Source organism: Pongo pygmaeus, chromosome 14, assembly GCF_028885625.2.
Source record: "Pongo pygmaeus isolate AG05252 chromosome 14, NHGRI_mPonPyg2-v2.0_pri, whole genome shotgun sequence".
NCBI lineage: Eukaryota > Metazoa > Chordata > Mammalia > Primates > Hominidae > Pongo > Pongo pygmaeus.
Window position 1 is genome coordinate 123199696 of NC_072387.2, and position 17675 is coordinate 123217370.

A 17675-nucleotide genomic window follows, 5' to 3' on the forward strand; every position below is an offset into this window, starting at 1 on the left:
CTGAGCAGGGGGAGGGGGAGGGACATGGCGCGCGCTCCCGAGCTCTCATAAGGTGCCTCCGCCGCGCGCTCCCGAGCCTTCAGGAGTTAGGGCACGTCCCGGCGCGCACCCCTGAGCCCTCGAGGTGGTCTCACGCCCGGGGTGGGGGTGCCGAGCCCTCAGGAGGCGCGCGCCCCGGGGCCCTCAGGAGGGGGTCCCGGCTCCCGATCCCCTCAGGAGGGGGTCCCGGCTCCCGATCCCCTCAGGAGGGGTGCCCCCGGCAAGCATCCCCGAGCCGGGGGGGGGGGGGGGGGGGGCCCGGAGCCCTGGGAGCAGGGTCTCGGTGCGCCCCCCGGAGCCGGGGGTGAGGGTCCCGTTCCCTCAGGACGGGAGTCTCGTCGCGCGCCCTCGAGCCAGGAGGGGGTGTCCGAATCTCTTAGGGGGAGTCCGATCCCTCAGGAGGGGTTCCCGGCGCGCGTTCCTAAGCCCTCAGGAGTAGCCGGGCGCGGCGGCGGTTGGGCTCGGGCACGCGGGCGGGGCGGGGCGCGCGAGGAGGACTGGGCGGAGGCCGCGCGGACCGGGGCGGGCGGAGCGGAGCTGGGCGGGCGGCGGCGCTCGGGGCGGGGCGCGGCGGTTCCGGCCCAGCCATGGCGGACGAGGCCCCGCGGAAGGGCAGCTTCTCGGCGCTCGTGGGCCGCACCAACGGCCTCACCAAGCCCGCGGCCCTGGCCGCCGCGCCCGCCAAGCCGGGGGGCGCGGGCGGCTCTAAGAAGCTGGTCATCAAGAACTTCCGAGGTGGGTGCGGCGGCCGGGTCGAGGGCCAGGCGACCCCGGCGGGGACCCCACGAGACCCCGCCCGACTTGGGGGGAAGGCCCCGAGATCGGTGCGGGCCCCGGGAGCGGGGGCGCCGGGGCGCCGGCCGGGTCGGGGGTGGCTACGCGGGGCGCTTCGCGGCGCGCCCTGAGCCGCCCGCTCTCCCTCCGCCCTGCAGACAGACCCCGGCTGCCCGACAACTACACGCAGGACACGTGGCGGAAGCTGCACGAGGCGGTGCGGGCAGTGCAGAGCAGTACCTCCATCAGGTACAACCTCGAGGAGCTCTATCAGGTGAGGCGGCGGCCGGGGCTGGGGGCGCCTCTCCTGCCCCGCGTGACGCAGTCGCGGCCGGGTGGCCGCTCCGGGTGCCTCGCAGGCTCTCGCCGGGGAGCGGAAAGGCAGGGCGTTTGCCTCCACTGCAGGGCCGGGAGCCCCAGAGGCAACAAGTGGTTTTGTTTATTGCCGTGGTGGAATTTTTGTTTTCAGGCTTAAGCTGCTTAGAACGATATTTAAAGTTATCCCATTACAGAGGAGAAGGAGGTGTGTTTCTAGGAGCCACGTGACTCATATTTTGCAAGTATACAGCAAATTATTTTCTCATTATATATAAAGCTCACTACTGTGTCACTTGCCACAGTAATAAGAGGGTCTTTTCTCTATTTTGTGATTAATGATTGCCTTTAAGATATTCAAACAGATTTTGAAAAAATTCAAAATTCAAAAAAAGTGGTTTTTTTCTCAGTTGTGTTTCGTGATTAGTGGTTGCCTTTAAGATATTCAAAACGGATTTTGTAGCATTTAATTCAAAGTGATGGTGTTCCGTTTCTAAAGTAACAAAAAATGGCTAAAAGTACATTTTAGCATACTTGGATATTTTATTTATAAGCGGACTTTTTTTCTGACGTCTTTTTGTAAAACAACATTCATTAAGTCTAATATCTATATTTTAGGTCACGATGTGTCATACAATTATTTCTATTAAAAGGCTTGAACTAAAAAAAATTTTTTTTCTGGATATGCAAGTGACTGCATTGTAAAAATTATAAAAAATACAAAAAAGAAGACTTCAATCACCTATACTCCTACCACCCAAAGAAAACTACTGTTGACAGTTTGGTGTACATACATCCATTCTTTGTCTGAAGTGTAAGTGGATTATGTTTTCTTACCAGCTTTGAGATATAGTCTACATATAATGTGCACTTCAAGAAGTTTTAACAGATGCATACAGTTATGTAACCGGCACCACGGTCAAGATGGAATCTTTCTTGGTAGAACGGTAGAATATTGCTACCACCCCCGAAATTGCCATGACCACTTTTGCAGTCAGCGCTCTCCCCTGACTCCTAGCCCTTGGCGGTCCTCCATTTGCTTTCTGACACTATATTTTGTGATTTCTAGAACCTTATGTAAAATGCAGTCATGTATTTCGTAGTCTTTTGTATCTGGCTTTCACTTAGGACAGTGCTTTTGAGATTCATGCACACGCAGTGTGATTGTAATTTATTACCTAGTAGAATGGGTATGACACAGTTGTTTTATCCATTCACCAGTTAATGGACGTTTGGGTGTCCATGTTTGGGGTTTTTTGTTTGTTCTTTGAGACGGAGTTTCACTCTTGCGGCCCAGGCTGGAGTGCAGTGACACGATCTTGGCTCACTGCAACCTCCACTTCGCAGGTTCAAGCGATTCTCTTGCCTCAGCCTCCCGAGTAGCTGGGATTACAGGCACCTGCCACCACGCCTGGCTAATTTTTGTATTTTTAGTAGAGTCGGGGTTTCACCATGTTGGGCAGGCTGTTCTCAAACTCCTCAGGTGATCCACCCACCTCGGTCTCTAAAAGTGCTGGGTTTACCAGCATGAGCCACCGCGCCTGGCCTTGGGTTGTTTTAAATAAAGCTGCTGTAAACATTTGTGAATAACTCTTTGTTTGGACATATATTCTTATTCTTCTCAGGTAAGTTCTGCTTACTTCTGTATCTAGAAGTAAGTTCTCAGGGTCATATGGAAAATGTATGTTTAACTTTGTGCGAAATTTCTTGTTTTTGCAAGTGGCTGCCCCTTTTGCGTCTCTCCCAGCAGTGTATGGGAGTTCCAGTTCCACTCCACCACCAGCGTGTGGTGTCCTCAGTCTGTAATTTTAGCTGTGCTAGTGGGTGTGTGGTGGAGTGTGGTTGTGGTTTTAGTTTGCATTTCCCTCTGATGCTAAGCATCTTTGTATTTACTTGCCATTCTATGTATCTTCTTTGACAAAGTGTCTGTTTAAATATTTTGCTCATTTTTATTGGGTTGGTTATTTTCTTATTATTGAGTATTTGACTTTATTATGTATTCTGGATACAAGTCCTATATCAGATATTCACCTTGCAAATACTTTCTGCCTAGTCTTCAACTTGTCTTTTGATTCTCTTAACTGTGCCATTTGAAGAGTAATCGTTTTAAGTTTTCAAGTCACATGTATCAGTTTGTTCTTCTATGGATTGTGCTTTTAGTATCCAAGAAATCTTGCCTAATCTGAGGTCACAAAGTTTTCTCTTATATTTTCCTGCAGACGTTTTAGAGTTTTAGGTTTTACATCTAGGTCTACAATCTATGTAGAGTGAATTTTTGTATATATTGTGAAATACAATCTAGAGTTAGAGTTGGGTGCAGTGGCTCATGCCTGTAATCCCAGCACTTTGGGAGGCCAAGGTGGGTGGATCGCCTGAGCGTCAGGAGTTTGAGACCAGCCTGGCCAACATGGTGAAACCCCATCTCTACTAAACATACAAAAAATTAGCTGGGTGTGGTGGCAGGCACCTGTAATCCCAGCTACTCGAGAGGCTGAGGCCAGAGAATCGCTTGAACCCGGGAGGCGGAGGTTGCAGTGAGCCGAGGTTGTGCCACTGCACTCCAGCTTGAGCAACAGAGTGAGACTCCATCTCAAAAAAAAAAAAAAAGAAAAAAGAAAAGTCTAGAGTCAGTGTTTTCCCGCACATGTCCAGTTGTTCAGTCTCTTTTCCCCTACTGAGTTGCCTTTGCTCCTTTGTCAAAAACCATGTAGGAGTAGGTGGAGTGAGTTGTGAAATCGGGGTGTGTTGGCCCCCCAACTTCATACATTTGCACAGGTTTCTGGCTATTCTTGGTCCCTTGTGTTTCCATGTGAATTTTAGAATCGGCCAATTTGTATAAGAAAGTGTGCTAAGATTTCGATTGACGGTATATAGAATCTATAGATCAATGTAGGAGAATTAAATTCTTAACAGTACTGAGAGTCTGGGCTCAGTGGCTCACACCTGTAATCCCAGCACTTTGAGGGGCTGAGGTGGCCTGATCGCTTGAGCCCAGGAGTTCGAGACCAGGAGGCAACATGGTGAAACCCCATCTCTACAAAAAATTTAAAAATTAGCCTAGTGGGGTGTTGCATGCCTGTAGTCCCAGCTACTCACTCAGGGCCCCCACACTACAACCTGGAAGCTCTTCACGCAGGAAGCTGAGCAGTTGGGGCCTGTTTGTCTCCCATCTTTCTGAGATTCACTGTCTTTCATAGCCCAGTGCTCAGTGCTTCGAAAACTGTTGCTTCGTGTATTTTGTCTGATTTTGTGGATATTTCAGGCAGAAAGTTAATACAGTTCTTATACTGTGTCTTGACTAGAAACAAGAGTCCCACCTGAACTCTCAGAGGTCTTTGGTTTAATAAAATACGATACCTTACAGCTAAAGCTTCTTACTACCTTTTTCCTGGAGATTTGGCTGTCTGATATCTGCTGCCTCATTATTTTTACTTAAAATGGCGGAATTACTTTGCAACACCTTGTACACAGTGATATGTCTTATAAAATAATCACTGTAGATATTATGAACAATGTTTGCAGGTGCCTTAGGTGTCTGTCTTGAAACCCTGAGAACTAGGAGTGCTTACCCCAAAATGATAGTCACTGGTTCCTCCTTGGAATGAGACATTGCAAATTCCAGGGGCATCTCTGGAGGTGCTGCCCCACCAGGGGCCATGTGGAATCAATTGATTCACTTACTTGTGGTCATCTCTCCACGCACAGGTGGGCTTCTGGCCTCTCACAGAGTCTGAAGCATGAGCTGCCTCAGATCTATTGGAAGCAAATGGAATAGAAATCTAAGAAAAGCAAATGTGAGATTACTGATGTCTGATCAAGCCGGCAATACATTTGACTTGGTGTTTCAAAATAAAGTCTCAATTTTTGTATAGGTGGGGTGGTGTATACTTTGCCAAAGAATCTTATGTGAAAGGACCAATTCTCACCCAAGTTTGAAAGATTTGGTTTCGTGTTTGGTTTTTGGTTTTGCTCAGTCTCCCTCTACCTCTGAACACCTTAGGAGTCCTGTCACTTACATTGTTTGGGCCTCAGCTGGCCTGTTGTTTCTCTGTTTGTTACTTTGTTTTTATCATTTTCCTCCTGTAATGTGTAGAGGAGAATGTTGTGAAGGCATAGATCTTTTGCATTTAACGACCTGAATTTCAGTCTGTAGTAACTAACTCCCTGAAGAAAGTGCATCTTCTGTGTCTTGTGTCTCTATGTTTTAGTCCTGCTTGTTGCTAAATGAGACAACAGAAAACTGAAGACTGCATTTCTAGAAAGGTTTCAGAGAAAGGCTGTGTTTTGATTTAGAACTGGTTTTTTTGTTTGTTGTTGCACAAAAACAAACCTCTCAGGCCTTTTTAAAAAAAGAGAGAGAGGCGTGGCCTCCCTATGTTGTCCAGGCTCCTTGGGAACTCCTGGACTCAAGCAGTCCTCCTGCCCTGGCCTCCCGAAGTGCTGGGATTCCAGGCGTGAGCCACTGCACCCAGCTGACATACAAGTTCTGGGGAAAGCCAGGCTGTCTTTCTTGAGTCACAGAGTAGTTGTCTCCGTGACATGTTGATACCAGGTGATAATGGTGAGTGAAAGAGAGCGGTTAGTCCTTTGTATTAGGTGGCGTCCTTCCCTCACACCCAAGCTGCGGGCGCCCAGCGTAGGGATGGGACCTCCACAGCTACACAGGTCTCATTCTGTGTGGCTGTGAAGGTCGCTATATGACTCTGGAGGTAGCTGGGTGACTATGGAGGTCACATCCCGTGTGGCTGTGGAGGTCGCTGTGTGACTGTGGAGGTCTCGTCCTTTGTGGCTGTGGACGTCTTGTCTACGTGACTGTGGAGGTCACTGTGTGACCATGGAAGTCGCGTCCTGTGTGGCTGTGGAGGTCTGTGTGGGAGTATGGAGGTCACATCCCATGTGGCTGTGGAGGTCACTGTGTGACTCTGGAAGTCTCGTCCGTGTGGCTATGGAGGTCTGTGTGTGACTCTGGAGGTCACGTCCCGTGTGGCTGTGGAGGTCACTGTGTGACTATGGAGGTCACGTCCCATGTGGCTGTGGAGGTCTCTGTGTGACTATGGAGGTCATGTCCCACAGCTCCATGGACTTCCTTGTTCTGTCTTCCACATCTGAGAGCAGGGATTGCCCTTATCCACAGTGAGCATTTTGTTTAAGTGGCAGTGAGTTCACTCCAGGCAATGCTTTGACACTATAAATAGACGTGTATTTGACATTCAAACACGTGTCTGTTGAGCTAATACAGGCAATCATTTGATGTACCTGCTGGTTAGGAAGTAGCTGTGATGTGAGAAGAGACAGTGCTGGGTGAAGATACACACCAAGTTTCCTCACTTGGCTGTTGATACAAGGAAAGCATCTTGGTACTAATAGGAGTAGAATGCAAATGATACTTCTCCACCTCCGATGATTGGATTACATTCCTTTTCTCTGGGGTGAATCTTTAAAATACTAATGGCCTGAGTGCACCAACATGAAGCACACAGTACCATCTGATTAGTTGCTTTATGCATCCAGAGAGGGTATTTCTAAATCTCAAAGTATGATTGAGTGTCAAAAATCCATTTGAGGGAGGAGCAACTCCTGTGTTGTGCTGCCTCTGTAACAGCACAAAAAAGTCTTCCAGTATATTCCTGCCAGCAAGGAGTTGGCAGGGCGGAGAGAAACAAAGGCTGTCGCCTTTCCAGTGATGAGTGCCTGTAATATGAAGCCGGGAGTCCTGACTCAGCACCTACAGCAAACCTGGGTTACCCAGGGCTTGCCACTTGTTTTGAGAGGTTCCTAAATTCTTGATTTTAAAAACAAAGTAAATTGCAATATGACTCATATGAATAGTAAATGTGCACCAAATAGGACACATAGGAGGCAGAGTGGGTTATAAAATATTTAGTCATTTGCCACAACCAGGAAAAGATAGTTTTAAGGATATTGGTTCTTGGCCTAGGAATTAAAACATCCAGAAAATGGTCCTAAGTTACTGTTGATTTTTGCTGAAGAAAATACATTTTTTTCATGGGTTATAAAAAAAACTTACTTGGTAATAATTATGTTTGTGGGATTCACTAATGTTTAACTACTGGAGCAAAACCTTTGCCGTAAAGTTCTCTTGGTTGTTTGAGGAGACAAAAGGATGGCAGATCTTTGACCAAATTATGAAGATATGGAATTCAAAGGGATGGAATTGAGCTTGAGAAAGGAGTTGAAGTAAATACAGAGTGTGGGTAGGAATTCTCTATTTCTATAGTAAGACAAAATGTAGGGGGAGAGTTTGTATTTCTTTGTTATTATGCTGATAATAAGCTTGCTAGAAAACAGGATTATAATTAAAAACAGGATTATAATTGTTCCACATCCTCTTTTGATCTTTGTAAATATGCATGTATTTTATGTGGTAATAATCAGTGTATGTATTTAACTTTGGTTAATATGTAGCAGCTCTCTGATATTTAGTATTGGAATTATTAATACTTGTAAGTATTAGTAAAATGAATAGCTTTATAACTTTAATTTACCTTTTTTCCTAGGAGTATATTGTATCCTAATTAAATTCAGATTATTTATCTTAAGTGTTTTTATTCTGTATATCCCCACATTTTTCGAACCCCACATTGGTTCAAAACTTGTTAGAAAAACCATATTTCTGTTTATAATATTTCATATTGGAATTGAATGAATTTAAGTTTTTGTACCTAAGATTGGAAAGGAAATTTTATTAGAACTGGTAAGAATGTATAAGCATTGTTTCTTTGAGGTGAGTAAAAATATTGTGAGAAAAAGTTTTCTGCTTCAAAAAATGGTGTCAGCTGGGCACGGTGGCTCATGCCTGTAATCCCAGCACTGTGGGAGGCCGAGGCGGACAAATCACCTGAGGTCAGGCGTTTGAGACCAGCCTGGCCAACATGGCAAAACCCCTCCTCTACTGAAAATACAAAAATTAACCTGGGCGTGGTGGCAGGCATCTATAATTCCAGCTACTTGGGAGGCTGAGGCAGGAGAATCGCTTGAACCCGGGAGGTGGAGGTTGCAGTGAGCCAAGATCCTGCCATTGCACTCCAGCCTGGGTGACAGAGCAAGACTCCAACTCAAAAAAAAAAAAAAAAAAGATTTCTTCTTGTACTAGGGATGTTCACAGAAAAAAAAAAGTTTCTTAATTAAACAAACTGAAGTGAATTACACATCTAGCCTGCAGAAAAATAAATAGGAAACAATACAGTCTGGCCTGTGTCACCCAGAAAAAGCTCAGTTTGGACTGAATCACTGCCCTGGGTAGTGTGAGGGGAAGGCCCAGCCTGTTGTTCTCCTTCCTGATGGGAAGGTGGTCACTGACGGAAAAGATTTTCTTGGTTCTCTAGCCCTGATTTCACTTTGTAATCATCAAGGTGAACTTAAACACACACACACTCCGGTGACCCCCACCTCAGACTGAGGAATCGGAGCACCCAGAAACAGGCCTGTGAGGATCAAACCTGTTGAGAAGTCCCGAGTGACTGGGCACCATAGATGCTCAGGAGTGGTGGAGGCCAGCCGCCTGGGACCCGAGGTCCAGCAGGCGCAATGTGCCCACATTAACTGTTGTTACCTCTACCCCATGCCAACTATGACTGGACTGCAGTGTTCCAACGAGAAGTGCCCGAAACTAAATAAATAATAAGTAATTTATTTGTAGATTCCTGAAGTACTGGGGTAGGGTGTGGGGTGCCTTTTTGTTATGATTACAGCTATATTAACAATAGGGTTTTTTTATGAACCAATCTGTTGTTCATACTGAAGAATTGATGTACCCCTTTTGTTTGCAGGCTGTGGAAAATCTCTGTTCTCACAAAGTCTCCCCAATGCTCTACAAGCAGCTGCGTCAGGCCTGTGAAGACCACGTCCAGGCACAGATCCTTCCGTTTAGAGAATATCCTTTTTTTGGTTCATGAGGTTTCTATTCATTATCTAAGTCTTTTAAAACTGAACATTATTATGATAAAGAACTAATGAGTATCCTTAATATTAAAACAACAGCTTTTAAAGTTCTCTTTTATTTGGTAGGTTTGTAAGTGAAATTTACCATTTAAATTATTTTGCTGATCTGAATTAAAGGGAAACCGTGTTCATTTATTGGGTATGGTTGAAGTATTTAGGAAATGTTCTGAAAAATGTCTTAAAGTTTAAGTATCCTTTATTCTAATAAACACCATCTGCATTGGCTTTCTGTGATAGGCAACAAAGTCCCATCAACTTGGCGACTTATGGAGACACCCACTTAATCAGCTCACAGTTGTGTCTGTCAGGGGGCCAGGCAGGATTCAGTGGATTCTATGCTCAGTCTCACGGGCAAAGTCAAGGTGTCAGCCAGGTTGGGGCCTCACCTGAGGTCTTCGCTAGCACGGGCAGGCAGTCGGCGGAAGCCAGTTCCTGTGGTAGTGGGACTGAGGGCCCTGCCTTCTGTCCCGTGTTGCTCGGTGTCACTCTCAGCTCCACATGCACAGGTCCTTACCTCTCCTCTCACAGCACGACTCTTTTCTGCTTCTAGACCAGCAGGAGAATCTGCCTGTCTGACTTGCTGAGATAGGGCCTTATATGATGTAACCCGTAACCCAGTCAAGGAATGATGACCTTCGTATTCACAGCCTCGTTCACAGTTGCGTGTGAGGCATCCTCCACATGGGGACAGGGCAGGAGCATCTCGGAATTCTGCTGCCACACCAGCTGTGACTCAGACGTCTACAGGGGAGTCTCTGGGCTCCTTGGCATCCTATAGAAAATCCTTTAATCTGGACTCAATCTCATTCCCCAGCCTCCTCCCATTACTGTAGCTGTCCATGTGTCTCACTGGGTAGGAATTAGAAAGTAGAGTTTATAATTGCAGAAAATCTACTTGTGGCTGTACTTTTCTAGGCCTCCGTTTCTTCATGTGTAAAATTAGGTGATTTGTGTTTGCTTATTTCTAAGTGTTCTTCTAGTTCAAGGAAACTTCTGCTCCCCCTTCTCCCTGATCTTGGTAAACTAAACCATTCTGAGTTCATTGGAAGGATCCTCAGGGAATCTGCAGCAGTTGGTGCTGCTGAAGTTGAAGCACGTGACAAGCTGAAATGTAGGGTGAGAGGCCTCTGTTTAGACAATCTCCACAGCACCCCCCACAGATGGTGAGTGAGGTCAGTTCCAGCTCTGTTGTGCTGGCTTCTGTAAATACGCCTCTGCAGTGTTTTCCAGCAAAGCCCTTTCCTAAAGATCATGAGGTTGTTCAAGAGATCAGTGACCACACACAACCTTTTGGAACCTGGCCAAAGTGCACCTTATCTCAGGAGGCGCCTGTGAGGGCGCACAGAAGCAGGCCCCGCCCCAGTGCCACAGCTCAGCAATGTACTTCCAGGAACACATGTTCCAGATGTTTCCATCCAAAAAGTGGCCTGACTCCTAGGCTTGGGGGAAGTCTTTAGCAGATGCCCAAGCCTTCTCCCAAAGACTTAGGCATTTGTGAGAGTCAGTAGGCGATAATTGTTCCTACTCTAGTTGCTGTCCCAATTTACTTGAAAACGACTATTTGATTACCTGATCAAATGAATCTTCTGCCAGTTACTCCTACTCTGTGGGTTGACTAATGTGCCATCAGTTCACTCACTGCACAAGCACTTGCTTTCTACCTACTGCACTGGCACCGCAAAATGGAAAGTGACCCCCATGCCTGATTTCTACCCTCCAAGAAGTCGCAGGCCTATGGGAGAGGCAGGGGAATTACTGTATTTCCCTGGTGCGGTGGCAAAACTGTGATTACAAAAATTATCATTTGGTTCATTAAAGGCGAAAGAAAAAAACACTACCATATTAAATGCCCTTATTAGTCATGAGACAAGATCTTGAGTTGAGAACTGCGAGTCAGGCCAGGAATGGTGGCATGTGAAGCATCTGGGGCAGAGCCTCCCAGAGGAGACCCTCCTGAAGGATGGGGAGGATGCGCCCTCCTGTGGATGTGGCACCAGAAGCAGAGCGTGGAGGGTGCTCTGGAAACCCCGAGCAGCGGGCACAACTAGAACTCCAGAGATCTGGTGGCCCTTAGGCTGTGATGCTAAGTTGCAGATTGAATTTGAATCTTTGTGGATACTATCAAGGAGTTAGACTTCAGTCTGTGAGTATCCCAGAGTCCTCACAGGTTTTTTAAGCAAGAAACCAGAATTAGATTGTTCATGGAGGTCACTCTGGCAGAATGATGAGATAAGTTTACATATAGACAGCACACCACAGCCTTCCATTGGGTCGGCACATGTTTTTAAGTATCTGTCATGTGCTAGGTATAATGCCAGGCCCCGGGAAAATAAATCTGAGCAGAATGGGATTCTGTCCCTTTGGAGCTTAAACCCCAATGGCGGTGGCAAAAGCATCAGGATAAGCATTTACGCAGTGCTGTGATAAGGGTTTTTTTTTTGTTTTTTTGTGTGTTTTTTATTTATTTATTTATTTTTTTGTGAGACGGAGTCTTGCTCTGTCACCCAGGCTGGAGTGCAGTGGCACGATCTCGGCTCACTGCACCTTTCCCTCCTGGGTTCAAGCCATTCTCCTGCCTCAGCCTTTCCAGCAGCTGGGATTACAGGTGCCCACCACCACGCCCGGCTAATTTTTGTATTTTTAGTAGAGACGGGGTTTCACCCCGTTGGTCAGGCTGGTCTGGAACTCCGTACTTCGTGATCCGCCTGCCTCAGCCTCCCAAAGTGCTGGGATTACAGGCGTGAGCCACTGCACCCAGCCTGTGATAAGGGTTTTCAAAGGTTCAGATAAGCTCCTGGGACCTAAAGAAAGAGCAGCCAGCCCGCCTGTGTAGGGGAGCATTGCAGGGGCGAAGCGATGTCTGGGCCATGTCCTAAAGGATGGATGAGGAAGTAGCAGGTGCTGTGGGATGCCAAGGTGGCACAGGCCAGGGAGCAGCATGGGCAGCCCTGGCGCTGAGGAAGCTTACTGGGCAAAAGAGCCAGGTATGCTGCTGGGTGTGGGAGAGTTGACCACTGACAGGATCCCTAAAGGGGAAAACGACAGGAAGGTGGATGCTGAATTGTGGAGGAGCCTTTGTTGAACCAAGAGGTTGAGGTTTATCTGAAGGTGGAGATTGAGCCAAGGTGTTCAGGCACAGCATGGCTGGGTTATGTTGGTAAGAAGTTAGTGTGCCTGTGTGTGTGCACTGTGGTGTGAGGGGTCACACCACAATGGTTTGACTGGGCAGCAAAACCACGGAGTGGAATGGCAGCATCCTGCCAGCAAACCTCTTATGGTTCAGAGGGAAAGGATCTGACTGCTGTGGAAGGATGAACCAGACACAGATTGAGGCGGGGAGGGTCTGTCATGGTCACGTTGATTTGGAAGGAGGAGACACGGATTGAGGCGGGGAGGGTCTGTCTTGGTCACGTTGATTTGGAAGGAGGAGGCACGGATTGAGGCGGGGAGGGTCTGTCGTGGTCACGTTGATTTGGAAGGAGGAGATACGGATTGAGGCGGGGAGGGTCTGTCTTGGTCACGTTGATTTGGAAGGAGGAGACACGGATTGAGGCGGGGAGGGTCTGTCTTGGTCACGTTGATTTGGAAGGAGGAGGCACGGATTGAGGCGGGGAGGGTCTGTCGTGGTAACATTGATTTGGAAGGAGGTGAGGAGGCACTCAGGTGGAGATGCCTGTTGTGCATTTGGGGCTAGAGACACAGATCCAGTGGTTCCAGACATGGATGAGATGCCCAGGAAAAATGAGCAGAGTGGCCAGACACAGTGGCTCACGCCTCTAACCTTAGCACTGCATTTTGGGAGGCCAAGTTGGGAGGGTCAGTTGAGCCCAAGAGTTCAAGAGCAGCCTAGACAACAATTAGCCGGGTGTGTGGTTCACACCTGTGGTCCCAGCTACTCTGGAGGCTGAGGTGGGAGGATTGCATGAGCCCAGGAGGCCGAGGCTACAGTGAGCTGAGATTTCACCACTGCACTCCAGCCTGAGCAACAGAGCAAGACCCCCATCTCTAAAAAGAAAATGAGCAGAGCCATCAGAGGAGGTGGTTGAGGGCTGGTGTCAGGGAGATGAGAGGAGAACCTGGAGAGTCATCTTGTGGGAATCGAGGGGCGAGTTTAATACGGCAAGCGGTTTAGTGACCAGTAAGTAGAGTCTGAAGGGATGATGAGACCAGGAAGTGGCAGGTTACTGTGATGAAGGCTTTTAGGCTACATTCGTACATTAACCTAGTAAACATGGGGTGTTTCTATCCAACTCAGCACTGTGCGTTGGGGACCACGGACAGGCATAAATGGCATGGGTCCTGCTCTCAAAAAGCTTGTTTTTGCTGGAAGAGAGTTCTGACCCAGTCCAGTCTCATATGGGGAAATGTTAATGTGATGGCAGATGCTCAGATACTGTGTGGCAGGGAGTATTCCAAGGTCTACATATTCAGATTTCTTTGGCCTCTGGGCTATTCCAGTACTTCAAGTAATTCTACTTTCTAAGATTTAAATAATTTGTTGTTGTTGTTGTTGTTTTGAGATGCAGTTTTGCTCTTAATTGCCCAGGCTAGAGTGCAATGGCGCAACCTTGGCTCACCGCAACCTCCACTCCTGGGTTCAAGCGATTCTCCTGCCTCAGCCTCTCGAGTAGCTGGGATTACAGGAATGCGCCACCACGCCTGGCTAATTTTGTATTTTTAGTAGAAACGCAGTTTCTCCATATTGGTCAGGCTGATCTCGAATTTGCGATCTTGGGTTATCTGCCTGCCTCGACCTCCCAAAGTGTTGGGATTACAGGCATGAGCCACCATGCCCGGCCAGATTTAAGTAATGTTATGTGCCGATTATATTTTGATTGTGTGCTGATATTAGATTACAGATGAAACCCATCAGATGCGCAGGTAGAAAAAGGGCTTTTGTGGAATTGAGTCATTCACTACCATCTTCTTCATTTACCATGTCCGTTTTCTTGTCTCATGTGTTTGATAAATTCTGCACTTAGCTGTCCCTTTCAAAATAGGTACCTGCTCTTGGTGACGTCCCTTCCCCAAAATAAAGGCCATTTGTACCCATGCACTCATACACATGCTCAGCCACAGGCAGCTGCTGCAGAACCCGCACCACATGCTGCAGGACCATGTGCCACCCAGCCAGGCTACATGAGCACCAGGAGCTCATCAAAAATGTCAAGCCAGCGGAGTGCGGTGGCTCACGCCTGTAATACCAGCACTTTGGGAGGCTGAGGCGGGCAGATCACGAGGTCAGGAGATCGAGACCATCCTGGCTAACATGGTGAAACCCCTTCTCTACTGAAAATACAAAAAAATTAGCCGGGCGTGGTGGCGGGCACCTGTAGTCCCAGCTACTCGGGAGTCTGAGGCAGGAGAATGGCGTGAACCCGGGAGGCAGAGCTTGCAGTGAGCCGAGATTGCGCCACTGCACTCCAGCCTGGGTGACAGAGTGAGACTCCGTCTCAAAAAAAAAAAAAATATCAAGCCAACTGTCCCAACTGTCCTCAGAATCTAACCTGTAGATAACTATAGATGAGGCTCACATCTTCCTTCCCCTGGCTCACCTTGACAGCATTGCAGCTCTGGTCTAACTATAGATGAAGCTCACATCTTCCTTCCCCTGGTTCACCTTGACAGCATTGCAGCTCTGGTCTAACTATAGATGAAGCTCACATCTTCCTTCCCCTGGCTCACCTTGTCTGCAGCTCTGGTCAGCCACCGAATGCCAGGCAGTGGTGGACACCATGAGAGCCGTGTGGCCAGAAGGGAAGGGCACGGGAGTGAGCTGGGAACCTTGGCTGTTGGGGAAGTTGCAAAGCTCCAGTTTCCTCACAGCGTGCCTTTATGATCCGCACTGGCGACAGCAGGCTTTGTCTTTCCTTAGAAAGCCTTTGTGCCTGTTCTCACTTGACCAGATATCGTGTACAGAGCACTTGCCGGCAGTAGGCCAAGCTCTGCACATTCACGAATTGCTTTGTCTCACAACACCCTGAGCTGTAGGTACCTTTATTGACCATATTTTCTAGATGAAGAGATGAAAGCCCAAGAGAACCCTGTTAGTGCTCGGCCAGATCAGAGAAGACAAAAAAGCACCCCTGCCTTCATGGGTTGTGTGGATGAATGAGGGTCGGCCTAGGGCTGTCCCCTCGCAGTCTGTCCGGTCTGTCTGTGGGTAGAGGCAGCAGATGGGCCACTTGTTCCTGGAATTGCAGAAGCAGATAACCAAGCATAGAAAATGTACGTATCCCTCTTCTGCCCCAACAGAAGCACCGTCTTTTTGCTTTCTTTTTCTTTTTAATTATGGATATGATAGGTAGGTTTTTTTCTATGGTGTAAGCATTTCTGCTGTTGGATTTTGTTTGCTGTTTGAAGACCTGCCTAACTTATCTCAGTAGGCTGTATAAACCCTTTAACGAAGATTGGGCCTTTTCTGAAATGAGAAAAAGGATGGTTGCTGAAGAACCTATCTCGAGAATACACTGTTGACAGACTGATGGTGTCTATGTGTCTCATATGCTGGAATTACTTGTGCAACATTGTGGCTATAGGCTGTATAAATCCTTTAATGAAGATTGGCCCTTTTCTGAAGTGAGAAAAAGGATGGTTGCTGAAGAACCTATCTCGAGAATACACTGTTGACAGACTCACAGTGTCTATGTGTCTCACATCCTGGAGTTACTTGCACAACATTGTGGCTATGTGTTATATCCTAGAATATGGAATTGATTTTGATATTTAGAAGGCCAGAGCTTACTTAGTAAATGCCACACTGATTTTAGCTTACCATTTTGTACTTTTTTCTGTGGGAAATAACAAAACAATTATTGATTGAGGATCTATATTGATTTTACAGAAAGTTTTTCTCATTTAATGAACACTTTACGTTGGACTTTCCATCTTAACAAGACACTGCCCCAGGTGGAACTCTATCTTCACAACACCTGAGCTGCCCAATGGTGTCAGACTGACTGGCGTCAGTTTAACCCCATTAAGTTGAAAGGATCTGTGCACCCTTATCTGGAAACAGAGCTCCGCCTCCAGCTGGTGCGGCCGGCCGGCCTGCCTGCCAGCAGAGAGACTTGCTGGGAGGTCCAGGCCACAGCTCTCATTCAGCTCCTGGAGTCAGAAATGCAGGATGGCTGTTGGGGTTCCTTGAAGCCTGTCCAAATGTACTTGGGATGGGTTTTTTTGTTTGTTTTGTCCAGACTGTTTCTGTAGATTCCTAATATAATGAGCCATTATAATTTTGAACAATTTGAAAAGAGTACTTCTAGAGGAACCTGTTAACCATTCAACCATTAGGTCTTTGCTGTAAGTGTCTTTAATTTTCTGGCGATGCTTTCTGAGAATTCAGCAAAGCCTCAAGAAAAAATAGTGTAAGCTGTCTTAGCCAGGCCCCTGTAGCTGTGGTCACAGCACTTCCTGGTGTTACAAGGACTCAGACCCCCCCGGGAGCCCCTTGGCTGTCCTCAGCACCGTTTATTCCTCCTCAGGCTCTGCCTGGCACCCTACCCTCCCTGGTACTCTTTCTTTGTACCTCCTGGTACTCTTTGCCACCCTGAGACTCCAGCTCCTGTCTGATTTGTGCATCCTACTTAACTGATGTGTTTTTCCTCCTCTCTGTGTGTGAGGATGTTGTCACCACCTCACGTCGGCTCTTGAGTGTGAAGTGTCTTGCTGCACAGCAGAAACAGACCTAGAGAAGTCCCTTGGTTTGGCCAGTATCGTGTTGCTGACAGGCGGTGGATCAAGAGTTAACATGTAGGAAGTCCATGTTCTGTCAACTTTGATAAGCCATTTTCTTAATCTGTGCAGAGGGAACAATGCCTGCACCACGAGGTTGGGGAGATTTTCAGTGAGAATGGATGTGAAGAGTGTTTCGTAAACCAGAAAGCAGTTTATAGTCATTTATGATTCTCAGCTTTGCATGAACCTGAGGGACGCCAGACCACTTGCTCTACGAGCCCATATTCTGGGTTCTTTGTCCTAAACTACTTTTTGGGCCTTTTCCTAAAAATACACATTCTAAGAGTCAAGGTAAGAGTGTTCCTAATTTGGTGCATGCATGAGAGTTCATGTTAGTTTTCATTGAGGCTGGAAGTTAAACCTGAGCCATTTTCCTGTCCAGCTGCACTTCGCCACAGGCTGGGCACACTGGCTCACACCTGTAATCCTAGCACTTTGGGAGACTGAGACAGGAGGATTACTTAAGACCACGCGTTCAAGACCAGCCTAGGAGTATAGTGAGGCGCCGTCTCTTTTAATTTTTAAAATATAGTCCTAGTGACTCTTACCAGGCCAGTCACCATCTCCAGGAGCCCCTCTGTGGGAGTATGTTCAGTGTCTGCCCTTTGTGAAGTGGGGCCTTTTGTCCGGCCACCTAGCCCCAGGGCACTTATGGCCTGGGTGTGTTTCTGCCGGCAGGGACTTGAAAGTGTCTGGCAGTGAAGGAAAGAGAGGATGAAGGGAGGCTGGAGAGGGAGTGGCGAGCGGCCGGAGGCAGGCAGGGCCGCGGGAAGGGAAGGCAGCACAGGCAGGCTGAGGTGATGAGATACAGAGATCCATGATTGAACTTCTAGTGTATCTTAGCCCAC

At 47.6% G+C, this 17675-nt stretch overlaps 1 protein-coding gene across 3 annotated transcripts in view; it reads left to right on the forward strand.

Annotated features, from left to right (window-relative positions):
• The first annotated feature begins 570 nt into the window (after positions 1–570).
• The window catches only part of CUL4A (cullin 4A), a 54419-nt gene continuing 37314 nt past the window's right edge, over positions 571–17675 (forward strand). The window contains exons 1-3 of one of the 3 annotated variants that reach the window (XM_054447057.2): positions 571–774; positions 972–1087; positions 8919–9022. In XM_054447057.2, the coding sequence (XP_054303032.1) occupies positions 627–774; positions 972–1087; positions 8919–9022 (368 nt within the window). In that variant the 5' untranslated portion in view covers positions 571–626. Of the gene's footprint in view, positions 775–971; positions 1088–1922; positions 1943–8918; positions 9023–17675 lie in introns of those variants that run through there. The other 2 variants (XM_054447056.2, XM_063650671.1) reach the window with 2 other exon arrangements.